At 38.0% G+C, this 27,868-nt stretch overlaps 1 protein-coding gene across 4 annotated transcripts in view; it reads left to right on the top strand.

The window, feature by feature from the left end:
* Positions 1-27,868, top strand: part of ZNF407 (zinc finger protein 407) — a 348,756-nt gene that overhangs the window by 203,448 nt on the left and 117,440 nt on the right. For all 4 annotated transcript variants that reach the window (XM_075744551.1, XM_075744553.1, XM_075744552.1 and 1 more), the window contains 2 exons: positions 3,448-3,531; positions 12,727-12,847. In XM_075744551.1, coding sequence (XP_075600666.1) covers positions 3,448-3,531; positions 12,727-12,847 — 205 coding nt within the window. The remainder of the gene's footprint in view (positions 1-3,447; positions 3,532-12,726; positions 12,848-27,868) is intronic.

The following is a 27,868-nucleotide window of genomic DNA, read 5'->3' on the forward strand; positions in this document are numbered from 1 at the left end:
TCCTGAACAGATTCTTCCCCATTTTCTAAAAATCTGTGCTATAGCTTGAAACTGTAGGTTAAAAGTTCCTCCAAAGCTGTTTGTGGGAAGCCCAGGCCTCCTTAGCTTCTTTGACAAGGGTGTTGACGATTTAAGGTCTCCAGCCTGCCCTGAGAGATCACTTATATCGAACAGCAGATGAAAAGCCAGTGCAGATGTAATTTATCGTCGGCGTTTCCTTCTAAAGAATAATTGTGGAGACTTGGCTAGATCAATAATATGGATTTTTGTTGTTAGGTCTTGTAGTCTGCACCATAATGAGAGATAGGGGACAGTGGCTGTTTTCTAATAGAAAATAAAGGATTGGTTTCCGTGTCTTTCTACATTTGAATGCAAAATGGCACACTTGAAACTAATTCAAGTTGTTAAGAAAAGGACCATTTTCTATTGCATTTCTGCTATCATATAAACATGGCAAGTTAGATCAGCCCCCTGTACAGCAAGTGAAATATTGCCTTTACATTTTCCTAAAAGTTAAAAAGTCGCAAAATCTGAAGTTGGAATGATAAAATTGTTAAGCATATCCAGAAGAATGTAAAACACATCTATGTATCAATGCAGGCCCATAACATCAAATGAAATATTACGTCTAGATATGAGGAATTCAACCCACATCAAGCTTCAGGGCTAAGAAATACTGTGCAGTTGAACTTAAAGTCACAGGTGATGAAGTTTTCTCTGTATGTTTGTCTGGATATATGTATTTGTGCATATACTGTGATACATACACAAATAAGGTAATTCATTCATTCATGTGCCTGAAAACGAATTGTTGCAGAAAATCAAATGCATCACCACCTTTCCTGAGCTTAAAAAGTGGGGGCCAAATCTCCTCCAGTTTCATGTTTTCAGATCCAAAGCCTCACTGACTCCCTCAAGAGCTTTGCCTGCACAAGAGCCCCCACATCCAACCTACAGGAGCGTGGAATATTTGACTGGCAAATCATTTTACAGGATGGATCAATTTCCCTATTTTAAAGCTGTTGGTTGGATTTGAATCATTTCTCTGTGGCTCAAAAAGCTGTTCCAAAGGCCCAAATATAAACTACCCAGTAAATCTGTAAGCGTGCAAAGATGCTATGGGTACTCTGTGTCCTCATTAGTGTACGAAGCTGCAGGCCATACTGCTCCTAGATGTTAAACACAACATGAGCTAATTTATGACAATATATAGATGATGAGCAATTTCTTGGTAGGCATGGAACAGCATTTAACTTTAAAGTGTGAATTTTATGCTGGGGTGTTAGGCATTACAGCTAGTTAGAAAGATTTATACTTAGAATTGATTAATTAATTAAATTAATATTTAATTATAATTAAGCATTATGTGTAGTCCTTCTATTCCTTTTCTTTGATATTCTGATGAATTGAAGTGCTACATACTGAAGATCCTGATAAAAAACCAACTAAACAAAACAAAAAAAACCCGAAAGAGATTATGCAGAAATCTCTGTGTAACAGTCATGTGTAACCTCAGCAATATATTACTGACAAACATTTTGCAGGAAAATTCAGCTTTGTTATATCATTTAGTACACATGCATTCTTCATATGATAGTTAGGATGGGTTTCCATTCTGCTTTTTCTCTTTTGTTTTGTTGTTTTTTTAAAAATTCAATTAAAATCACAGATGGCTAGAACTTTTAGTACTTAAAAGGAGGTGCTGAAATTATTTGCTCCTTAGATACCATCTTGCGATACTCTCAGCAATGGACCAAATTTTCAAAAAAGCGCCAAATCCTGTAAAATTTCAGTTGGCTTTTCGTGACCAGGTTTGGGTGCAGAAAATAAATTAAATAAATTGCTTTATTCTGAAATGGAGATTTATACGTGCCAATAGCATTTCGTAGCCTAGCTACCTGGTGAAGGTTAATCAGTATTTTTATGATTCCATTTTAGCGGCAGGGTTCAGGCTGCCTTGCAAACTTTGAAAGACTTGCGTTCCTCCTTATAGCATGGGGCCCAGGGACTCCCGCAGTGCGAGGACTGGAGTGGGGAGCTGGGGTTCCCCGGGGCCCCCATCGAGGCAGTGGTGGGAGAGGGCAGCTGATCTCTGTGGGGCTCTCCAAGGAGATCCCACTCGCCAGGTGGGCTCTTGCTCTTATATTAATGGCATCCGAACTTAACCGAGGCACTGTGCTTTTCCAGAAAGTTTGTGTATTAGCGCGCTTGGTTATGTGGGGATAAACAATGTGGAGGTTTCCATTCCTCTGTCTTCACAGGAGGACTCGGTAATTTGACACCCGACCTCTTAACCCAGCCGTCTTTTGTAAAAACTAAATTTCCTTCCCCACGGGGAAGAATTTGAAGGAGACTGTTAGTTTCAATGAATTCAGCATCATTGCCCCACTGGCCCCCTCTCCGCTATGTTACTGCGAAAGGAGACAATTTGGCTCCAAATGACTAATGCGATTCTTTTTAGAAAAAAATATTTTTAAAATTTCAGTCTTATCTGAGGTTATTGAGTGTATATCTGAGGTTAGTGTTATTAATTCATAATGACCTTCCGTGTGGCCTTCATGGGCTGAGATTGCTGTGCATGTTAGTACATACTGAGTAAAAATATTACTGTGAAATGATAGACTGTATTTATAGACAACAGGGAAAAATCCTAGCTTCTATTAAAAAAAAAAATACTAAAAAGAGAACATTTACGGACTTTTAATGAGTCTTGAGCTTGCCAAACTCTCTCAAATTGGTCCAGAGGTTTGGAATGAAGAATTATCATTTGAAGATGAACAATACGAGTTCTGCTGCAATTTCAGTAGCAATCCCCAGACCTGTTTTCTTTATGTCGTGAAAACTTCAGAAACATAAACAGTGCTGAATTGCCACTGGTACTGAATAATGTGGCTTTTATTGTTGCCTGGGCTCTTCTGTATATTCAAGAAAATAATTTAATACTTATTAATAAATAGAAGGTAACTAAAGATGACTGTCATCTAGTCTGTTGAAAATTTCTCAGTACCCTTAATTTGTTAGTAAATTCAATATATTTTATTTAAGCAGAATCATATATACAGTATATTAACTTTTTTCCAGGCAATCTTTACTCAGCACAGAAAGGCCAGATGTATGGGAATTGTAAAAAATCAGGATATGCATAAAAACTGTTCAAGTGCATAAAGCAGCCCCATCTGGAAGACATCTAACAGAAATGAAGTTGTACAAAACCATTCCATTGATAATAAAGCTAATTTTTATGGGTCTGACAAGTATGTAATTATGTTCAGTGGTGCTTTTCAGATTTTATCACAGTCAATAAACCGCAGTGGTAATTTCATTCCCATTTGACATATTTACATGGAAACATTTGATTGGAGGAATTAGTAACCCTGAAAGCCTTGATAGATATGTTTTAATGATCTGTGACCTCCGCAGTCCCTCATCTGTTTATTGTTGCAACAGGCGAGAAGTCGTTCCTCTGTGACCTTTGTGGCTTTGCCGGCGGGACACGTCATGCCCTCACCAAGCATCGGCGGCAGCACACAGGTCAGTAAAGCTGTCTTTACTCTTTGCTATATTTTCTCCAGCAAGGGAGTCCCTCTACGCTGGGGAGTAACGCAAGTCAAATAGCACGTTACAGCACAAATAATACATCGGTTCATTGTTTACTTTGCTTTTTCTCAGTTTTGTAAAATCGGTATGCCCAAGGTCTGCATCAAATCTGTTAGCTGGGAGTTTGAATAATTGCTTGGAGGGGAGTGAGGGGTATTTTTGGTGTTTTTTTCTGAAGGAAGTAGAATTGTAAAGACCGGCTTTCTTCTGTAAATGAATACTAAGTCTACTATTTTTTTTTTCCAAGGCCCAAATAGATTACCTACTGTGAAGATTTTGCAAGAGTCTGCTAGAATGTCCCTGGGTGAAAATTAGAGACTACATATAGATTAATCCATTATTTTGGACTGAGACATAGTTGAAAGCTAGTGTTGTTTCAGTTGCCGTTTTGTAATTTTAAGATAGTTTGTAATTAATAGGTGCAACTTTAAGAGTTACCACATGGTTGGCATGTAAAGCAGGATTTCTCTCCCAGAATTAGTAAAGCTTTCCTACCACCTGGTTATAAAAATTTAATATTGGATGAAATTAAATTGGTTCTTAGTTTCAGAAAACCAGAAAAAGTGTAAGTATTAAACATTTATTAATACATTTTACCTTAATTGTGCCTTTTAGTAGTTCCTTGCAAGTGTTTGATTATTTGAATAGATTTTGTTCAAACAGACGCAGAAGTGTTGCTGCTTAAGCTCCTGTAGTTTTTGTTTTACCGACTATCATGAGGATACTGTAATATCATCAGGAATTGCTGTGTGAGTTAAGTGACCATTGTCTAATGTACACTGGAAAGAAATGGCTAACAAATGAGAAGCTGTAGTTGTTACATCATGAATTTTCCATGGATTTTGTAAAGGAATCTCAGTGGGAGATTTTATTATGTCCCTGAATAAACTAATCTTGATTCAGGACATACACCATCTAAGTGCATAATTTCCTGGAGAGCAGCTACTCTCTTTCTTGAGAGCCTATAGCTATTCTTACCACCCTGTTTTCAGTTTATTAAAGCAACCATATTTGGAGGAGAGTCTGATGCTTTCAAAAAGGTGGGGGTTTCAGTGCCGGTCAGGCAATATTTTGAAATGAATAAGCTTTAAAAAAAATTATGTAGGGCCAAATTTTACTTGCAAGTCTAACTAGTAGTCATATTTCCAGAATTTTTCTTCTGAACAAGGAACATACATTTGTGTGAGAGTACTGCCACAGTTGCCATTCACTGCAGGAAGTCTGTATTTTTAAAGTGTCCAAGAAAAGGCATTTAGTAAATATAATAAGTTCTCTTAGTATTACTCTCTCTCAAGGATAACAGGAGCAGTTGCAGCTACTGGAATGAAAATTGTATGCTTCAGTTGTAACTAACGGTTCCCATTTTTCTGGAGCTTTGAAGAATTTTCACATGTTGGCTGAAGTTACCAAATGTGGGCTAAGAATGAAAATATTCTTTTTTTTCTTTTTTTTTTTTTTTTTTTTTTAGCAGAAATATATCATTGTTATCGATAGGATGGGAACTACCTTTCGGGTTTTATTGGCCTGCCATGTGGCACACTGGGATCACGCATATGTCTAGGACTTATAGTCAGTGCAGCCACACAAATAGTAAACCATCATTTCAGAATGGAAAAGTGGAATAAACGCATATTCTTGTCTTTACCCTTCTTGTCTTTACCTATTCAATGAGTGCAGATTTGGTTTCTCAGAAATGTAAGCCCTTATCATCAGTTATGTATTTATATTTTTGTATCATTAGGCCACAAGCCGATAGAAAAAATATTTTGTTTCCTGGTTTATGTGCAAAATTAGGCTGAAAATATGGTATGTTCCTAGTGAAAGGCTGTCTAGGTTTTCGATGGCATTCTGCCCTTCTTTTGCCAGTGTGGTAGAGACTTTTGTGCTATGATCACAGGGATTCACAGGTTATAGATCACAAAGCTTGCATCTAGCAGGCATAACTTTATATTTTATGTCAGGACTGGAGGCTCGTTATTACTTTGCTATTAACTTTATACTATACAGGACAGTATCTCAGAGGCAGAGGGATCTATCTTTTTGGCATTTATCTGCCTCTGTGGCACAAACAATCAGAGATGATTCTTTAGCAGAAAAATTATCTGTAGCTTCTATTTGTTTCAAGGAGAATGACACAATCCACCTTTGCCTGCACTGTTGCACTTACATGGGTTCCCTTGTATTTTCATCCAGTGCACAACTTTATCTCAGTCCTTAGCTGCATGCACTCCTCTTTGTACCTGTATTTTTTCTTCTGTGTCCCCAGTTGGCACAATTTTCCCAGAGCAGAATGCCAAAGCAAATTACAATTAGGTCTGAAAGGGATAGGTATCAAAAATAGTCTAAATGGCTTAAATAATTCCCTACTGTAATACAAGCTGTCTAGGGGGCTGACACAGAACATCTTCCAATCCAAGATTTACTTCTATCACCTGTCAGAGACCCTTGATTCAAGGGTAAATGAGCAAATCCTCACATGTAGTTGAGGAGTCTTAACTGGCTTAACAAGCCTCTTCTCGTTCCAGCCTCAAGGCCTGAGGTGTCCTGACACCCCAGAGAAATGTTCAGCTGCTGATAGATATTTGACACAAGAGAGGACTGGTTGTAGGACCAGTCACTTAGACTTTTGATGCTCTTGATTCTGTTATTTCTTACTCTGTTCCTCTCTTTTGAAGATGAGATTATTTTTATGTACCTGGAGAAATACCTTTACCTAATGAAAGAAGCATTTTCTTTGGAAATATTATAGGGAGCATAAAGTATAACTCGGTCTAAATAAGGCTTGCAGAATCTGGCCCTCGGTCACTCGTGGAGCAAAATAAGGACTAGTTTGGTAAATAGGATGTTATCCCTGGAAGATATGTTTTTGGTTTTTAAATGAAAAGACATACAGGAATGTTAAACTGAAAGAAAAAAACCATTAAAGACTTGAAAAATGTTTGTACTTAATTTATTTGCAAACATGATGCATCGCCATACAGATTTCCTTGATATAGGCTTTCTCAACTGTAAAGTAGAACTGTGAAGTAGAAAAAAATAATTTGACCTATAAAGAGATCCCTGGTGTTTCACCAGTTGATGTTTTTATTCTGTGTTAAATATGTTATGTCCTTAATGACTGACCTGGTCCTGTGAGAAGCACGCACTTTGAACACAAAATAAGCTAAGTCTTCGGCTGAATTTGTCCTGGTAAAATGCTCTAGCATATTTTATGATCTGAATGGATCTTCTTCCAGTCCTATTCTGCAAGAATCAATCTATGAAATTCTGCAAGACTTTCACTGTGTAAATATCAGTGGCCCAGTCTTCTGTTTTGTGAATTGAAGCAGTGGCAACTTCAAGAGTGGTCAAGAGTTTGACCAGAATTTTATCACACTGTAAAGAATACTTACATCTCTGTTGAATGCTTTACAATAGACACTTGTGGCTGCCTAGGCTGTGAGCAGAAACTGTCTTAAGAAACTTAGACCACTTGCAATATTAGCTGGTTCTATGTGGTAAATAAGGGACAGCTTGCAGTGCTGCAAGAACATATATGCCATAGTTCTGGTGCCTCAACATGACTGGTAGAAAAAAAAAAAATCATCTTTTGAGTCATCCTGAAACAATTTTATTTTTCTTTAATTCATATTTTGGCCCAGTAAGAAAATCTACCTGAAGATAGGAAGATAAATAATGTTGCAAATTTTAGTGTTGGCTGAATTTAGAATTGGTTGAATTCCACAAAGAATTTAAGCGATTATCTGAATTTTATCATAAAAAATTGTAGAAGACTTCTAAATCAGCCACCAAAAACACACACACACATGAAAAAACCATATAATATCACAGAATTTAAATATTTTGCCTTAATCATGATCAACTAACTAGGAAATTGCATAAAAGAGAAAAAACAAGGAAGGGTAACTTTTTCTGGCTTGAAATGAAAACATGAAAACACTTAATTCTTAATTTTAATTTTTTTTTTTTCATGTTGTTATTGTTCTGCTCTCCTCCTTTGTTTGTCTGCCTTTTGGTATCACTCTGACTTTCCCTTCATCTACATGTTTCCCAGTAAACTTCCATTTCATGCTGTAGTAGCTGGCTCACTCCAACAGTGCTGATCAGTCACAGCCCATGTTCTCTTGCATGAAATTTCTTTTTTAATGTTGGTTCGTACTCCTGCAAATTGCAAAAACCCCATCCTCCTCTACACAATGGCAGTCTACATTTGCTTGTCATGTGTTGGTTGTGGTGGAATCTTCCTGGGGATCACAGAAGTACATTACACTAGTAGAGCGTTAGAGGGTAAGTACACTTACTGTGCATAGCAGTTCTGTGACAATCGCCATGAACCTATGGAACTGCTTAACAAGATAGTGTCTTTGTTCAAATATTTTCATGAATTTTTGAAGATGGTAGCTTATATTGTACAGATCACTGTTTGTATGATTGCTTCTGCTCACTCATTTCAATCTTGTGCTTCTCAAGACATTTATAGGTCAATGTAATAAAGAAAGAAAATTTAATAATATATGTGTTTTTATCCAGATGAGTGACTCACTTTGTGTTTCTATTTCTCATGTGAACTGCTCTTTGACTTTAATGTGTAGTTACATTACTCGGCATTGAATTTAATGTATAATGTAGCTTCTTCCCTTCAACTTCCCTACCACAGCTTAAAAAAATTATAATGTTGAATACCACAGAAAATGTAGCACAGTAAGACTTACTGCTCTTTTCAGCAAGAGGAGAGGTGAAATTTTAAGAGGATCTGTGTTGTTTTTCCTCTTCCATTTATGCCAACATTTGCAGCAGAGTGTGGAACTTGATTATAACAAATCTTGGGCCAGAAATGACACCAAAAACCTGGGCATCTTAAAATCTTCTCTCTACTTAAGAGAAATTGTCTAGTGGAATAGTTTTCCTCCCATTTCTGAGCATACAAATGCCAATCATTTTTTGCTGTGGAAGAGCAACCCTATGGCATTTATAGGATTTCTCATAAGAAAGCAAGAGATCACGGACATACTTATTTTATATGTCTTATATGCAAAAATGTTGACCGGACTAAAAGCAAACAGAATTTACTTTAATATACTTCAGGCTTCGTTAGCAAGCCTGTAAGTGCCTCTCCAGGGAACAGCCTTAACAAACACTAGAAATAGTTGGAAATAAGAAGAAAAAAAAATCCTGTAACGTGTAAGCAGATGGCTGCATTTTGTGGTCTACTCATTCCTTAGGTCAAATGAAACTTATAGGGTTCTTTCTGTGCTGCTCAACACATCATGTGAAAAACAAATAGGACTAAAAGCAATGGTTTCCTGTTGAGACAACTGGGGTAAGATTTTTTCCATCTTACAAGGATTCTAATTAGTTGCTCAAGACTTGCAAACTGAAGGCACCATTTGATTTTTTTTCCCCCTTCATTTATGTGAAATCTGGACCCTCACTAGCACATTCATATAAATGCTGTAAATAATCTGTAGTTAGAAATTGTCTGGACAGTCATGATTCTAAATAAAAATTTCACTTTGCCATCCACAAATCAACATCTATCACCAAGATTTATAGATTTTGTTATTGTGTTATTTCATTTTTCCTTTAAAAAGTACACATTAAGTACATAACTGCACAGAGCAACTTATGCTCTGTGTCCTAAAAAGCTCATCATCAAAGACAGAGAACTCAAAAGAGGTAAAATCAGAGAAAAGAGGAAGAAGGAAAGAAAAAGAAAGCTGTAATTTGTGTGTGTGTGGGAAGCTAAGATAGCTGCTAAAAGAAGTCAGTGCAGAATTCGGAGAGGCAGGAGAAAAAGAAAGCCTTAGTCGTGATGGTTTAAGAGCAGAATGGACAGAGCTGACAAGGCTAACTGGCTAGCAGCGGGCTTAATAACTGCTTTTGTACAGACTGGTGCTCCCCACGATCTGACCCTTTTTAACAGTTGCTTTCCCAAACTTTGCTGGAGCTAAAATTTTCCATGGCAGGTGACTTTTAAACAACTGATGCATTTCAGAAGTTGCTTGCAAATTTCTCAAAAAAGCAAAAGCATTTCTTCTTTTGTGATCCTGTGGTTAGGAAACATAGCTTTTTGAAAGTGCATGTGTTAAAAACTCCCAAAGATAGTGGGTACTTGATCTTGGAACATGTGTCCTTCCTTTTTTCCCCACAGAGCTTGTTGACCATTGGGGCATTTTAGGGCACTCATCCTTATTTTTCGTGGGGTTTGTTATTGATAAAATTAGAGATGGTGAGGCATGGACAAGTCATTCTATAATGACAAGGTGAGGCGGGGTTGGTATGGGGTTTTTACCTTTATTAATCTTTAAATATGCAGACTTTGTCCTTGCACATTTTTGGATGCACTATTTTATAGTTATTATATACTGTGATTTTAAAAATTCTGTCAATATTGCTTTTTTGATTTGTGTAATTTTAATTTTGTATCACTTAGATCCTTGACTGAGGGTGAGGGAGAATCTTCCTGGAATATTTAATAGCAGCCAGTATAAAATTAAAATTAAGTTTGTTGCCTGAAATGCCTGGGGGCCGGAAGAGGGGAAGGAAAATTGGGATACAAAGGCTGATTAAAGAGCATTCTGGCCCAAAGATAAGAAAGACAAAAATATTTACATAAGTAGGTCTGTGGAAAACTTAAGTAAAAAAATAAATAAAATTGCTGCTGCTACGGCTAATACACTCTTCAACACCCCCCAACCCAAAGAAATACCTAGTCTTCTTTTGGATTTTTTCAACTGTACTTAGCAACCTGGGTAATTTTCCATATAAATAAATACTTTTTCCCATGTGCAGTTGCTAAGAATTACAGGCCATGATAGGCTGTCCTTTTTCCTCCCAGTTTAGTTGGCTTTTGTTGTGTGGTGCTGCTGTGATGTATTTTCTGTCAGGTGAGATTTACACATAGTCCACTTGACAGGAGCAGTTAGCCACAAGGATTTCCTAAGGAGAAACTTCCTGGAGCAGTGGGCAAGGATTATCATTTTTCTTTTGGTCGTGATGGAATTTGCAAGCCCTCCTGGCTTCCACAGGCTCTCGCTCGTCTGTCAGTCCCACTGGCCCTGCTCCAGCACAGCAGCAGACCTTTACCTGATCCATGGCAAACTAAAAATCTCCTTTCAGTTCAAATCTGCTTTTTTTACAAGGGGGCAAGTTGGCAAGGTTCTAATGCATTTTAAATGAAAGCAGTTAAAAATAAGTGTGTATGTTATCTAAAATACCTGTGGCTTTACTACTTAGGCTTGAAAATGTTGCTATCTTCTTTAATACTAGAAGATAAAATAAATCAGGCACAGGAAATCTTCAGTTCAAGAACAGGTTACGTTGCCAGGGAGTCTATGGCCTCCCAGAGAGTTTAATTGAAGCAGCAGCCAGTACCCTTCAAGCTGCTTGGAGAATCAGCTTCTCCAGAGCAGAGAGTCAGTGTCTGACAAGAAAACACCATTTGGGGCAGGAAAGACATACTTTCTAGCAGTCTCAATTTGTCCAGCATAGAGGCTTCCACATTGTGTTCTGCCCCTTCACCTTTCCTTGTCCCATGAAACAATAAATGAAAAATAGTAGCTGGTATTCTCTCCAGCAGCTGCTAAAAGCAATTATTCCAACTCTTTATGGAGCTTTAAGAAGCTGCTCCCTTGTCCTTCCTTACGGCCTTACAGGCTTTTCAGGACTGAGGACCTTGCATTTCTTTTTCCCTTTGGAGGGGAAAAAACCCAACAGTCTCCAAGAATGAAAAATGCAGATTTCTCTCTCTTCTCAGAATTCTGGCAAAGTCTCTTTGGAAGTCTTAAGTGTCTCATGCTTTAAGCAGGCTTGAAAAATCTGGTTTGGAGGCATGGCTGCTTGGGAGTGGCCTTTTGCTGGTGATGTGTCTTCTGCTGGTGGTGTGTCTTCTGTCAGACTGAAAAACTGCAAATTGTACCTGCTCAGGGTACCTTTAGACCTAAGAGGCTTAGGGTTTAATTTTGACACTGCCTATTCTAGACCTCTGAACAGTCTACAAGGTCGGTGTCCATCCCTAGCAGTTTTAGTCAGACTTTTTAAGTTAGGGACGTTGATTCCTTATGTAGTTTTTATGACATATACTTCTGAAGGCTTGCACAATGCAGGCAAGATCACCTAAGTTAGGAGCTGCCTTCTGTCTTCTGCATGCAAAAAGAAACCTGTTTCATCCCTAAATGGTTATCACATGTGTCTGTAAACCACACAGAATCTTTCTGGAGCAACCGTTGGAAAAATGGGATGCAGGTGTCTTAGCTAGGTGTCACAGTATGTGTACCTGTCATGAGATTTTTGTCTTAGTGCTTTCTGAGGGGTGGATCCTTCCACTGGAAGGAAAAATACTCTTTTCACATAATAATTTATAAGCTAGAGATTTTTACCTTTCTTCAATTAGTAGTCCTCTAGAAAGTTGCACATTCAGCAGAGATTGAATTTTAATCTTCGGAAAATATTATTGTCCTAATCTAGGTTTGGTGGTTGTTTTTAATTTTGATTTTTTTTTTTAGTTAACCTTTCAAGTCCTTCTGCTGCAATTGGCCCACTCTTCAGAAAAGATTCACAAGGGCAGAAGGACAGCAGGCAAGAGAGGAGGAGTAGAGTACTGAGTTTTGGTTCATATTCTCAGTCCCGGTTTATATGTATTATTTAATGGATAAGATGAAAAATCCAGGACCAGAGGCAACAAAGACACTCTTCTCCCAGGGATGTTCCTTTCTGAGCAGGCATTGAATACAAGCTTCAGACTGACTTCTCGCCTTCTGTCTCCAACAGTGTTGCTGTCAGGGCTGTGCATGGGCCCAGCTTCAACAGAACGTGGTAGGGTGAGGGGAATGCCTGTCACCCGGTCATGGTATTTTCATGAAATAAGGCCCAGTAACATGGTTACCCTGTTTCTGTGCAGTTCTTTCTCCTCCTTTTTACTGTTGTGTACCACCACCTGGGAAGTCAGCTGGCTACTGGTGTGTATATGTCATAGTGAGAATAGTATTTTGCAGTTTTTATTTTGTATTTGTGGTTGTTATATGTACATGGACTAAAATCTATCTCAAGGGATTTCCCAGAAATTTAAACCTGTCTTCCTTTTCTGTTGATGAAAACTGATAATGCATATCTTCTCTTGTCACTTTCTAGGAGAGAAACCATTCAAATGTGATGAGTGTAACTTCGCTTCCACAACACAATCGCATCTGACACGACATAAGCGTGTCCATACTGGAGAAAAGCCTTACAGATGTCCCTGGTGTGACTACAGGTAATGAGTCATTAACTAAGGCATGATGAGAGAAGGGTTAAGGTGATCAGACGAGGTTCATTTGAAGTCACCAATAAAAATATATTGCCATTAAAACACCATCAGGGCAGCAGTAATTGCATATTAAATTAGGAGCTAAATTTAAAAACTTAGTCTTCAGTATTTAGGTATTACTTTATAAAGAAAAACAAATGATGGGAAACCTTTTAGTAGTAACACTGCAGTGCTAATGTTGAGTGTTTGTTTCACAGCTGCTCTAATGTCTGTTGGAATTCTCCATGGTGAGGCCGCTTATCTGCATCGCCTTTTCAAATCAGTTGCAGTTTTGAAATTTTTCTCGGTTGAGTTGCAACCATTTCACCAAGAAAGGAAAAGTCCCCTAAAAGGCTTAGCAGCCTAAATACACACCAGACACTTATTAGAACAGGAAGCAACTGGAGCCAGTTACGGTGCTGCAGAGTCTTGTTTTTCTGCTCCAGTTTTCCTTCTCCTTGCCAGCCAAGTTGTTTGGATGAGAGTTGACCTTAGGTTTGTATGGGAAGTCTACTGTGTTCCACCATTAAAACCCATCCTGTTAGGCAGTAGATTAAGTTCTTAAAAATCACATGAAGGGACAGTTAAGATTACTTGTGGTGCTCATCCCTTGTGTCTTTTGTTCATTATGGACCACTTATTAAATGATCTCATCTTGCTTCTTAAACGATTCTTTACTTTTCTTAAACATACTTCTACAGTCTTGAATACTTTTAGTACCTTGCAGTGAGGTGGCTAGTCTATGTGTACTATAAAGAAATCAATAGAAGTTATTCATGAGTAATTTGCAAGAGTGGGCGTCCAAAAAGTTTTTAAAAAATCAGTATTGTATTTGATAAATGGCATATGACCATGTAATTAGATGCATGTGCCATGATGCATGCATGCAAGAGGAGAAAGTTAAACATTTGATTATACCACTATAGCATTTTTTATTTTCTTTTAATGCTGAGCATACAACTGTAATTTTCTTTTAGTATAAGTTTTAATGTAGTTTCCTAAAACCAGATTATATAACAAAGGCTAGCCGCTCTCATAATACCTAGTTTCACGCTATTTATGAGCTGTTTTAAAGAAAGCTCCTGTACAGAAAGCTTCTGCAGTGATCATGCAGTTTCTGTACAAAAATTTTTGTTGCATTTGTTTGTGCATGTGGAACAAATGTTCTGTGAACTCTCCTGTATTGAGCAGCCATTAAATTACTGCCTAGAACTCGAGAGAACTGAATTTGATAACCTTGGCGGGGGGGGGGGGGGGCTACCATTTCTGTGCTGCTACCTTAAGAGTCCCCCAGTTTTGGGGTTTTTTTTTATTTAATAGAAGTGTTTCTGTCGGCTTCAGTAAGTCATCTAAGAAAGAGAGGTGGTTTTGTGTTTGTCGGAGTGGTTGCGTTAAAAGGTCCTTGTTGAGTGAAGTGAGAGCATATAAGTAATAATGTGACACGATGTGCTGCAATGAAGGTAAAAAGAGTGCTCTCTTTGATGCTGCATGTTTGAGGAGGCTTAATTTTGGGGTCATCCAATTTAATGAACCATCCTGACTGGAAGGAATAGTCTTCTTGCAGAACTAGGTAATGAGAGGTGGGTTATGGTGGATTTGAGCTCCTGGCTTGAAGACCCTAGAGACTGGGAGCATTGTAGATGTGAGTCAATTGGCAGTTTGGGGTTTGGTACACATACACAATGAGTGGATGCAATTCCCTTGCTTAGTATGACAAAATGCATAACTTCAATGCTCTGTTTAGAGAAAGACAGATTATCTTTCTTTGGAGGGACAGTTTTCTGTATGGGATAGAAATTCCAAGAAATGACAAGTTTTCTACTAGTATTTTATTTTATTGGAGGTTATTAGAGAAGAAGCAAGCATAATTTATTTTATCAGGATTAACAAGAAATCTCTGAGCATCCCCTGCCTCTATATTACTCAAAAAAAATATGTTTCATGGTAATAGGACGTTAGTTTCCATCCTTTGCAGGCCAATTTTGACCTAATCTTTGGAGGCTGAGCTCTACAGATACCAGCTGATGAAGCTTTGATTCTGCAGGAAATTTGTTCTGAGCTCAGCTGAAAAACATCTGGCAGGGATGCAGGAATCAGAGCTGTGCTGGTGCTGCTGCTACAAGTTCATCGAGGCAGTGAGGCACTCTGTATAGCTGCAGAGGAGCCAGTAGAGGGGCTGCTGTATTTCTTAGCCCAGCAGTCCTCCTTGTGCCTGCCAGTTTCCATAGTCCTGGGATATTAGCAAGCCTTGTTGGCAAGTATGTTTTTTGCTCTCTATCCACCTCTCTCAATTTTTTCTCTCTGTTTTAAAATAGAATTTTAAGGGAATCACATGTTGTCTCCTTGTCAACTCACCCAGTACTGTCTCTTTTCAAGGAAAGGTATTAGCAACTCCGTCAATGTCCTTCATACCAGTTCAGCAGATGGTATGTACTCTTCCGAGTGTCACCTACGGAAAACATAAAATCAAGATTTATAATTTGCTGACCTAGTGATAAAATTCATCCCCGTGTCTAGTGATCAAGTTCTCACTGTGGTGCTTTCTGCTCAGCCCTTGGACTATTTCAGATGTTGCTGTTTAGTGTTGTTTGGCAACTGCAGACTCTTTAATGACCCTTGTAGTTTCAGCGAGGTGAATATTCCTCATTTTGTGTACAGATATGGAGTAGAGTATTGTTAGTGCTACCATAAAGTCTGTTTTCACTGATAGGTGAAGTGATCTCTCTCTTCTATAAAGTAGTCTGAGACACTTGAATTAAAAAAGTATCTAAGTACAAGGTATTTTAATTATTCCTATTCAACTCATCAGTGCTCAGAGTGTTCTTGGAGATTCCTGATTGATTTCAAGCTTTTCAATTCCTCGGGAGGAAATTGTGAACAATCATCCTGTAAAAACTCTTGCCAGTCTAGTGAGTAAAAGGCTAGCTAACCCTGGCTAGCAATACAGAAATAAAGGCTATGAAAAGAAAGCAATCTGAATTTCACAACTGTTATGAAAATCTGGATCACCTGTGACTGGACAGGCACCTAGAACTCTTCTTTTTTTCTTTTTTTTTTCTTTTTTCTTTTTTCTTTTTTTCTTCTTTTTTTTTCTTCTTTTGTCTTTTCCTTTTTTTTCTCTTTTTTTTCTGCCTAGCAGCAAAAACTGAAGTGAAATAGGCTGTAAGATACTATGGGAAAAAGATTGATTTTAGCTACATGGAACAGAAATGGGAATTTATTCCCTCTATAACCCACAGCATGTGAAATTCTTTCCTTGACTAGGAAAAGACATGAATGGATGTGGTTTTCTGAAGTGAATAATAAACTAACCTAGTGTTTTTAGCTCACAAATTATATTTTCTCAGTAGTACACATATTCCCAAAAAGAAAATGGGAGATTTTGCTCATTTTCTTTTACCAAGTTGCTTTTATAATCTGTGTTTATGGTTGTACTTAAATATTCTTGCAAAAATGTTACCTTCCATCTCTACTTTTTGTACTGTGACATTTATTTTTGTCTAAAAATTTTGTATATTGATAACAAAGAAACAAACATCTGCTTTTCTATGTAGCAGTATGTGACTTCTAGTAATGTGAAATTATATTTTCAGTCTAGTTTTTAAAATCTAATTCCTTTTGAAGGAAAAAATATAATATATATTCATAAATATAAAACTTTGCTTGCTAATGTTTTGGTTATATTTTTTCACATTTGTGTTTTTAATACAGGTTTGCCCTATTTAGATAAAAATATGCACAATTTTCCTTTGTGTTTACTTTTTCAAATCACACAGCATGTCTCTCCATTCTGAAGTCAGTGTGCTTTATCATACAAAAATATTCGTTCACTCCTAATTAATGTTCAACTTAATTTTATAATACAGAATTGGTCTCATAGGGCCCTACGCCACCATTACATATGCAATGCTTATTTTATATTTCTTAGTCATTAAAAAGAGATGTGTTATGTGGCTAAACTCTTCAGATTACACGATCCTAGAGTTATACTGACAGCAATACTGTTTGCATTTGGTAATGGGCACAGTAAGTAGTGAAGAGCTGTATAACCTCCTGAAACTGAACAATGCCTGTGAACTTCAACTGATTTCTGAATCTGTTGGTTGTATATTCTATGGCCAGACTTTCTAAACCTGCCATGTATTTAGGCACCTGAATTTAGCCTGATTTCAGAAGTGCTAAATGCCTGTAAGTCCGATGATGTCAATGAAAGATGCAGATATACAGCATTTTCAAAAACTGAACTGGTTTGTGCATGTGACTAAAGAATTAGGAATCTCATTCTAGTCATGTGTTAGGCTTTAAATTCAACTCCCATTGGTACTGACTTTCCGTATAACTATCACATCTTCTCAGGCAAGTAATAATTTATGTTCATCGTGTGTGTGAGGGGGATGTTTCAGTACGAAATGGATCTGGATTACATTGTTTTGCAGTGGGGGAGGCAAAAGGCAGAGCCCTGCTCTTCTCGTGTAGTCAAATTTGTTGGAGTTCAGGGCTCAGGAGGAGCACTGGCACGGTTGTGTGATACAGAAACAGTATTACTACAACTTTGACCATGAGACTGTGGGACAGGTATAACGTTAATGTACTTTGTGCCATCCTTGTGCTGTAATTAAACCAAATGACTCTCATTTCTCTGGGATTCTACTTTATGGTTAATTTTGCATAGAGTCGCCATAAGAGGTCAGGGGAAGGAGGGAATGGAGAGCAACATCCAGGGGATTGGTGATGTTTCGTAGCCATAGATAAGAGGGTTTAGAAGCTGTATAAAACAAACAGCCAGGCCAGCAAAACAGCATTAATTCTGTAAATGCACCTTTCTATAAAGTATATGACTTGTGAAGGATGTCTTACAAGACTGAGAATAAATAGCATACATTTTTAATATAATTATGTAAACTAAAATAAATATTTTACATTTATTATGCATAATAAAATAATTACACAACATTCTGTAAGGGATTATGGCATGTGAAATTCCAACTGCAGAAGGATTCATTGCATATTTTCAGCAGCAGCAGCAGCATGACTTAGGGGGAGTGACTCCACAGGGGCTACTTTTCTTTTTTTGGACAGCATCCCTAGGGAGTTCCTATTTCCCTCTGACTTACGGGATCTGTTCATAGGTTGTAAAGACCAGTTTATAATACACTCCAGGATTTGCACCTAAGTCATAAGAATGTGCAAAGCAAGTATTTTCTCTCTGTTTATTTTGGGGAATTTAATAACTTTTAGTTGTCTTGGTATGATTGCATCAGCTGTACACTATTCCCTAGTTATATCAAGGATAACTAGGGACTACTTTAAATGCTGAGGTAACAGTATGTACTTATAGCAAAACTGAAAGGCTGTTAAGGCAACTTCTGCATAAAATGATGAAACAGTGCATTTATCGTTAAAACATTAACATTAATATGCTCTTTGTAACCAGTGAAATTTAATATGCATGTATAGGAAATAACTAGGTTATACAACTGTATGGAACATTAGGCTGATGAGGACTCCGAGTGGCAACCACCACTGCGCTATGGAAAAATACTTTTTATATATCTCTCTCTCTCTCTCTATCTCACAAAGGCAAAATTAGGCAAAAAAAGTGCATATACTTTGTTCTAATAAGAAATTGCTAAGGACAATAATGCATGCATGTAATAGAGCAAACTGGGCCTTTAGGAAGCACTTAAGCTTCTGTTGTGATCAGCAGCAGGAGTTGAGAATATCCAGTGCCTTGTGCTAGCAGACTTATAAACAAACGAAGATAGAAGTTTAGAGAGAAATTCTGTCAGTGCACGGGCATAGTTCCCAGATGCAAACTCCTCAGAATATTATTCAGCCCTTTAGTTTTTAGTAAACATTTAGATGAAATATTTGGTAATATTTCTATTAATCTGGAATAAAATATACTGTAGCATTTAAGTCTATAAGAGAAAAATAATCTGAAATAAAATTTAGATATAGCCACAAAACCACTTTAATTATTCTAGGATAAACATGGCATACAAAACAATGGTTAATATTATTGCCTTTATGATGTTTTTTGTTGCTTAATAAAACTTTTTATATTCACCTAAGTTGTAGCAAATAGTTCATATGGTAAACTCAGAGTAAAAATATGCAATGTGGTAGTGCAAAATACAGATCAACTATCATGTTAACCGAGACACTTGACTTGAGATGTGGTTCCTAACATTCAGAAACTTGTAGAACCAGAGAGCACACAAATAATGATATGGCCGTTGTTGGGAGATGTGTATGCTCTCTGCACTGACTGAGATATCCCGTCTCTCAGTTTTGGAGAATCATGTTGGCAGCAGTGTATGAAAGAACTTACGCTCCCTCTCTTGCAGCTCTCGCTGTCCTCCCTGCCAGATGCCAATGTCACTGCATGGACTGCTTAAGAGAATGTATGCTTATTAGCTAACGTAACTGTTTCTTAAAAAAAGACATACATGTGCACGCACACACAAAGATATTAGTGTAGGTAGACTTGATGACTATGACCCACAATGAAATTGCCCTGTTATGAGGCTTTCGCACAGCATGCAATAGTATAGTCACTTTGTGAGGTCCTTTGCTTTCTGTATTTTTAATTAATAGCATAGTAAATGCACAGTACTGGGTAGAAGGGTAATATGGATTTTTATTTATTTTAATGAATGATACTTAGGCCTTACAATATGGAAATCCATCAATAATTCTGTAAGCATTGGTAATTCAAGCTTCTTTTGTTGTTTTGTTGGGGTTTTTTTTCTTATTTCTATTTATTTATTTCTGTTTTCCAATTATTTTTTTTCCTGTGGCTGCTCTAAGTAAGAGGAATTAAAAATTGCGTTTTTAATTCAATGAATCTGTTGCTAACATTGAACCATCAGACTTGGGACTTAAAGGATCTGTCCAAGTATCTTTAAACCAGTGATGCAATTGCAAGCATTGATAATACTCTTCCAGCCTTATTTTGGGTTGAGTCCTTCGAAGAACTTGTAAGGGATGTATTTAAACCTAAATGCCATGCTAAATTACTCAGGGGTGACCACTGAGTTTAATGTTACTGAGACATGCATCCATTTAGAAATCAATGTAAAAACTCCTGTATAATTTTAACTTTTGGCAGCTTCTCTCTCTTGCAGCCTGTCACAATCCTAGCTCAGCACTCTATCAGTTTGTTCACACTTTGATTTAAGTTCTGCAAAAACATTCTCAGGTTCCTGATTTCTTTTAGTAGTTACTGTCTCCCCCTTGCTGTTCAGTTTGGGCTTTGTCCCTAAACTTTTCTTGTTATGCAGCCTCTCCCCTGCTGTACTGATGCCTTGTGGTGTTTTGTTTTTTTTTTTTTTTGAATCAAAGTGCAACACACTTAACCCAAGATCTGAAGTATTTGGTGTTTAGGAAATATGAATAAGACCACTTCATGCAGTAGACAGATTAATGTAACTAATGTCTTCTTATTATCACATTTTATCTTCTCCCTGTCCTCACACTTCTTTTTCCCTATATCACATGCAATCATCACTGTCTTATCTCTTCCTCTTTCTTAAGGAGCATAAATATGTTACAATAAATATACCTATATTTATATTTAATAAGTAGTTAATTAATGTTTATAAATGTGGAACACCAGCATATATTTCAAACTAAAATAATCTTAAGTAGGTTGTATTTTGGTAGTAAATAAAATTTTAGTACTAACCTCAAGATGAATGGAGAGGCTATGGTCTTAATATAGCTTTTAGTAACAAAAAAGACTTGTAATTTCCTGTTACAGTGCTTCTGATAAAAATGTATAGTGAAGATCTTCTTTTATGTCTACAAATAAACTTTCATTTGTTGGGATAATTTGATCTAAAAATAATCATTGACATTATAGATTAATTAATACAACCCATTTAGGTAAAAAGTAGTTTTAAAAAGGCTAATGTGACTATAGATGTTTTCTTTGCTTTTGCCTGTTAACACAGAGTAAAAAATAAACATGTTTGTTTCTTTTACCATTCCTTAATCTCCAATCCAGTCATTATAAAAGGGCCAAAGCTATATTTGGGGGTGGTGAGTCTACAAGGAATTATTATTATTGCTAACTACCAGACAACTACCTGGCTGGTAGTTAGCAATCTTTGAAAATACTTTGATAGTGCTACAGGCTTTAGAGATGACATTAACAAACACTAGCCTGTTGTGTGATGTGTGATTTATTCTCCAGGCAATATGGCTACTACCGTGTAAAAAAGTTTCTATATTAATGCTGTCTTTGTGACAGCCTTCCCTCTTCCTCCTTCATACGTGACATACAAAAGAAGTTAAGATGTTGGGAAGTGACAGAAAACAAATTCAGTTCAGAAGTGATTCCAGAAAGAGGTGTAACCTAGTGCAAGGGGGAGAAAGGGAAAGTTTTTATCCCTTTAAAGGCTGATGAAAACAAGAAAAAGAAAAGAATTTTTGAATAGAAAGTAAATGAAGGAAGGAAAGAAGAGAAAGAAACTTAGCTTTTCTGTCTGAGAAAAATTTGCTACTTTAGATACTTGTCATGCATTAGAACTGGTGAGCAATTTTCCAAATAAATATGACTGTTAGAAAATCCTGATTTATTGAAGCTAAATGAAGTTGCTTGCAGATTCCAGCAGAGTTACGCTTGTTCCTGTGACTTCTGCCCGAATTCCTCTGAAACGGTATGTTGGGGCACTTTGGGAACGTAGGTACCACAGGGCTCTGCCTCCACCATGAAACTCCCTGCCTTGAAAGTGGAAGTCATGGGCTCAGCGAGCCAGGCCTGCACCTTTGCGGTGCGGCTGACAGGTGGTGTTCCGGGCCACAATACAATACGGTGGGACTAAGGCTCAGGGGTGGAGTTGGCACCTGGGGTTTGGGAGGCTGGTGGTTCTGGCCACCTTCTTCCCAGTGGGGTGGGAAACCCCTGTGGACCAAAAGCCCATCTCCTCTCTAGACAATCTACATCAGAGATTTGAAAGCTGGGTGTGCTGGTTTTGGATAGGGTAGAGTTAATTTTCTTCACAGAAGCAAGTATGGGGCTATGATTTGGATTTGTGCAGAAAACAGCGTTGATAACACAGGGATGTTTTCGTCACTGCTGAGCAGTGCTTACACAGAGCCAAGGGCTTTGCTGCTTCTCACACCACCCTACCAGTGACTAGGCTGGGGGTGCACAAGGATTTGAGAGGGGACACAGCCAGGACAGCTGACCCCAACTGACCAAAGGGATATCCCATACCGTATGACATCATGCTCAGCATATAAAGCTGGGGGAAGAAGAAGGAAGGGGGGGGACATTCAGAGTGATGGTGTTTGTCTTCCCAAGTAACCATTACGCATGACAGAGCCCTGCTTTCCTGGGGATGGCTGAACTCCTGCCTGCCCATGGGAAGTGGGGAATGAATTCTTTGGATTGCTTTGCTTGTGCGCGCAGCTTTTGCTTTACCTATTAAACTGTCTTTATCCCAACCCATGAGTTTTCTCACTTTTACTCTTGTGATTCTCTCCCCCATCTCACTGGGGATGAGCCGGCAGCTGCGTGGTGCTTAGCTGCTGGCTGAGATTAAACCACAACACTAGGAGTTCCTGGGATGTTGCTTCACAACAGGAGTCTGAAGCTGCTGCTTAGCTTTGGTCATTAAAAGCCTTGGCAAAAAAGAGTAAGAGCTTGCCTCAAAGTCCATGTGTGCCTTGCAGCTCTCCATACCATCAGTTGCCTTTTCTCTTTCCTGAGCTGCTGGGAGGAGACAGTGTGTTCCTCACAGGAAAATGTCACGTAGGAAGGACAGGGCATTTGGTATACAACAGCTTGCTTTTCCTAAAACTGTTTTGCAGACTCTGTTGTGTGATACTCTACTTTATTCTCGTAAGTCATGGATCAGGGATATGTTTCATTTGAGGCTTTACTTACAAAGACACAGTCTGGAGAGGAGCTTATTGTCCAAGTAACTTAAGTTGCTCATTATGACTATTTTGTCACTGATTTGGATCATCTTTGTGGTTTGGCCAGGCCTGTTGAGGTCTGAATATCAGGTGTAGGTATTGCTGAGCTTTCTTAGAGACTTACTTTATAAAAGCTTGTGTTTAAAGCCCTCTGTTTTGCTATTGCAACTGATGAGTGCTGCTCTGGGGTTATCATTATTCTTCCTTTGGAAAATCACTTTAAAAAATTTCTCAAAGATGTTTGCACATGCCAGGTGGTGAACAGTTAGCATTTTAGTTTCCAGTTTCTTTTCTCTCTATTAAAAAAGTTGAAAGCAGTGGTAGTAGCATTCATAGAATCTGATTGTTGTTAGGTTGGTTTGTTTAATTTTTGTATTTAACTTGTCACATATTACAAGTATCTGAATTTTGTGTTTAAACTTCTTTTAAAATGTGTTCTTTCAATAATGAAAAAATAATTAAGTGAAAACCCAGAATCCAAAATATATATCAAAAGGGTTGTCCCACATTCTTGGATGCCTTGGGCCAAAACTGGTGCTTTTTATTTTACATCCTGGGAAAAAAGGTGAGGTCTGAACGACATTCCTCATCTACCCCTCACAGGTTATGTGCATTAAGGCTCAGTGTGCTGGGAGAAACAAGCTGGTGCAACGCTGATCTCCATTCTCCCACACAGGCCAGGGGGTAGGGGTGGAGACTTTTTATTTCCTCACTTCCTGTAAATGAACTGAAATGTGGAGTGGAAACTGAAAGAGATTGGAAATAGCTGCTGCTTTTCATAGCCTGAGAGCAAATTGATTCTTCTTCCTGACATAAAGAGGAGGTTGCAAAGTGACTTGTGACTCTCAAAGACCACCCAGATCTCCCTGGTGCTCCCAGGGTTGGTAACACAGCTGCAGGTTCATTCCTGACTTTCAGTCCAGTTCTGGACTGCTTTTCCTTCTGCTTAGGCAAACAGCCCAACTCACCATGATTCCTAGAATATAGCTCCATTCACATATATAGGTATTATTTAAATTATGCTTTAAAGTAACGTTTCTTCTAATGTTCTTCCACATTGCTATCTTTTTATATTTTTAGTGATTTGATCATTTAAAAACACACACAACTAGAAACTCTGCAGTTCATAATACTGTAAAATTCTGTCTATAATCCTACAAATACATGGAGTGGATCTAGTGACATCATAAACCACCTGAACATCATTCTACTAGTTCATTAATATTACTGGTACTCCTTAAAATATAGTATTTATAGTTTATATTTGTAACTTCCGTGCACTCTCCTTCAATCCCTATTGAAGCTAATTATGGATTCTCTCTAAGAACTCTGTAGTTGAGGACATAATTTGTTCTGCTAGAAATCCCGTGTGGAATGTCTTCCCATACAGAACTTTCTCAAAACAGTTCTGTTGAAATTTCACATGCACAGTCTACAGGGCAAACAATACCTAAAATCAGTTGCAGGTGTACAAGGTATTGAGATTATCAAAATTAAATCTTAAGTTCTGATGATTTTTCACTAGAAAAATGTGGTATTTCACACATCTTTTTCTAACAAGTTCTTGGTAAAATACAGAGAACCATTTCCATTAGCAAATTTTGGAAATATCAGCCATGGGTATTTTAACATATAAAAAGCCATTAATAATTTGTTTTCTTTTCAGGAAAGAGAAGTGTCTTTAGTTCAAAAAGGCAATTTTTATAAATCAGTTGACGAGGATTGATTTTTAGCCTGATGTCCCTAACTTATTCTGAGACTTGTACCAAACCATCCATCCATCTTCTGTCAGTTTCTTTAATAACTTTTTAAGCTGTTGGCCAGTTTCAGTCAAAACTGACATGCCGTAGTAGTTGCTAGATAATTTAAGTTCCTACATGTTTCCTGAAAGAGGTGGATGAGGAGAGGAGAGAAAAATAATCAGTGAGGAACAGGCAGGCAAAATTCAGCTCTTGTGCATTGTGCTGTCTTACAACCAGCCTCGCCACCCAGCACGCCTGGTTTTTCTTGCCTGATGGGAGTATCTTGAAGGACATGTTGGGGAGCTGCTGTTACCGCATTAGGAGATTTAGTCAACGGGGCAAGAATCCATAGGAAACCATGCTTCAGTTGGTACAATGCTCATGGATCAATGTTTTTTGAGTCCCAAATTAACCATTTGTTGCAAGTTGTCAGGACAGGTCTTTTAAAAAGTTAAAACTTGAAAGGTATTTTTAAGGATAAAGAGAACATGCCTAACTATCTATATCTTTCTTTAGAAAAGAGATTATTTGGAAGAGATTTGTACCCCTGAGATTGAGAGCGCTGACATTTCTTATTCAGTCAGTGAACAGGAAGAAGCTTCCCATTATATGGAGAGATTGTTCCACAAGTGCTTTCTTCGCCATTTCTTCTGTTTTCTTTAGGTTATTTACTGATTAACTGTGACATAATGCATAGGTCTAGTTAGATGTATTTACATGAGGAAAAGAAGCAAAGTTTGAACAAATACTAAGTTCTTTTTCATATTTTTAGGGATACTGAGCATCCACGAATTCGCATCTCACATGGGGTCCAGTGGCTCTGTACTTATTTGGAATTCAGCCTCTTCATTTAGGTGACTAAATGTGACTTTCATCACATTTTAATTTGAATTTTAATTACTCGGTCTTTAAGATTTTGATCAGCACTAATAAATTATAGCGCAGTCACCTTATATGGTATTTAGCTGATTGATTTTTGTATGCTAAAATGTAGTCATTTTGAGGAGCAATAAAAATACTTCCAAGTAGAAGAAAGGTTTCAAAAATAAAGGAATTTGCACCAGATTTGTTCAAGTCTGTCAGACCAGAGAAGGAAGACATAAATCTGAGCCCTTGTGAGGGCAAAGCAGGTGTCTGCTATCCATTCTGTTTAAATAAATGCAGCAACATCCAGTCAGCAATCAGCCCAATCAAGGCCAGTGAGTGCAGCTTTTGGGAGCTGCTGTGTGTTGCCTGGTGGTGGTGCAAGAGATGAGAGATGAATATACACTCTTGGGTGATGCTAGCCCTATTAGTGCTGTAAGTTGTAGAAGTGTATTCTGAAAGGCAAATATAGCATTTGTTTGTTCTAGCTGAGTTCTTGTCCATCCACATCTGTTCCTGGCTTCCTTCTTTATATTTGGAGCTCTTTTCCCTGAGAACAGTACAACACAATTTCAGGAGAATCTTTATTTTCTATTCCTGCTCTGAAGTGCCCATTTTTAGTTTCAGTTCACCATTAGCATAGCAGGAGTATTGTAATGGAAAGGATGATAATAAGCCACTCTCCATCTCAGCATTTCTGCTCCATAGCTCAGCTGGAGTCAGCTCTCACTGACTGGATAGTGTCTGCTGTCATGGGGTTGATGCTATAAAACAAAAATAAAGACAGTGATTAAAGTCCTGGCCCCACTGATGTTAATCACATCACCTCCATGTCCTTAGCGAAGCCACGATTCTCCGTTTGTCATGAAGTACTTGCTTCTTAAGAGAGAAATGGAAAGCCAGGGAGTTGGCAACACCTTTTACAAAACTTTGTATCCTGATCAGTAAAAAAAATTAAACTACGTCAGTAGATTGTGGGATCAAGTACCCAGGTGCTTATAGTTTCCACTCAGCTTCGCAGAGAGGATCCCGATCCCCTAAATTATGCCAAAAAACATCTAAATCCAAAAGCAGCTACTCCTTTAGGAGTTTTTATTTTTCATTTCCCTCTCTACTGAGTTTGCAAGTGCTTGCACAACTAAGTGAAATCACTGAGGCATGCTTAGAAGTCTCTGTCCTGGGGAGATGGGCATCTCTGCCTCAAGACTTTGGTTCATCTTTTAGGTGAACAGGCTCCTATTCCTGTATTCTTGGGTATATGTTAGAGGCCTGAAAATTAGAGAAACCAGGATTCATTTAATTTATAATGACAGTGCTGTCCACAGCCTGATTCTAGTTATTGTTTAGGATTCTCAGCTGAGAAGGCACAGAACATGGGCTTGGGAGCCTGTTGTTTGGATTTTGTTGGAGAGTTATATGGGGAACATAACTGAAAACAGAACAATTTTGAAAACAGGGATTAGATCTGCTTTTGGCTCCTGGCTGTTCCTCACTGGCCACTGGCAGAGTTTCAAGAGAAAGGGTACATACAGGATATTTCAGGCTACCTAATACACTTCCCTGGGACACAGAAGAACTGGATTCAGCCCTCCTCAAGATAAGGGCAGCGCAAAACTCAGGAGTTCTACTTCCTAGAATACAGCCTTAATTTCTAGAAAGTTAGGGACACCAGTGTTTCCTTTTCCTGAGCAGATGGGAGCTCCTGATGTTTCATAGTGTCTATCTACACTTTCTTTAGAAGGAGGAGACATCTATTTTAAGCAAATCTTGAGACCTACATTAGTTCTTTCTTATCTCCATTAATAGTACTGGGAATTTGAATGGTTATGGAGAACAGACGAGGTTGCCTTCTAGTACTGCTATGGACAACAGTGCACCTAAATGATGCAGAAGCTTATTTCTACCCCGTTTTACTGATACCTTGTCTCCCAAACCTATCACTACTCTTTTTGCCTATTTTCTGATTGTCATATCATTTTCAATGCTTAGATTGTAATTTTTCTGAGGCCAAGACTGATTTTTCTGTTGTTCCTCCATGCAGTGAGTGGCGTAACATCATTCTGTCATGCTATCCTCTAAAGTCATTATGCTGTGCAGTGGGAACATACCAGCTTTCTTGGAGCCAGTTTTTACATCGTAAACATAGGATTGCATTTCACCATAGGAGCATAGGAAAGCCTGTACCCTTATGGTGAAACCCTACTGTTGCCAAGATTGTGATACTGTTTAATGGCTAAAACCTCAAAGAAGCTTGAACAGCTGGGAGCTTACATTCAGCTGAAGTGCAATGTCAGTGCCTAATTCCCATAGTCTCCTTAGAAAATCTCATCTCTCATTTCTAGGACTAGTAATCCAATACCTTTCATGAGAACTAAATGCATATAAATAGAATTTTTTCAAATACATGTGCAGTCTTAAGTATCATCAGGATCAGCCTTTGCTGTTTTAGTCT

Source organism: Balearica regulorum, chromosome 2, assembly GCF_011004875.1.
Source record: "Balearica regulorum gibbericeps isolate bBalReg1 chromosome 2, bBalReg1.pri, whole genome shotgun sequence".
Lineage (NCBI taxonomy): Eukaryota > Metazoa > Chordata > Aves > Gruiformes > Gruidae > Balearica > Balearica regulorum.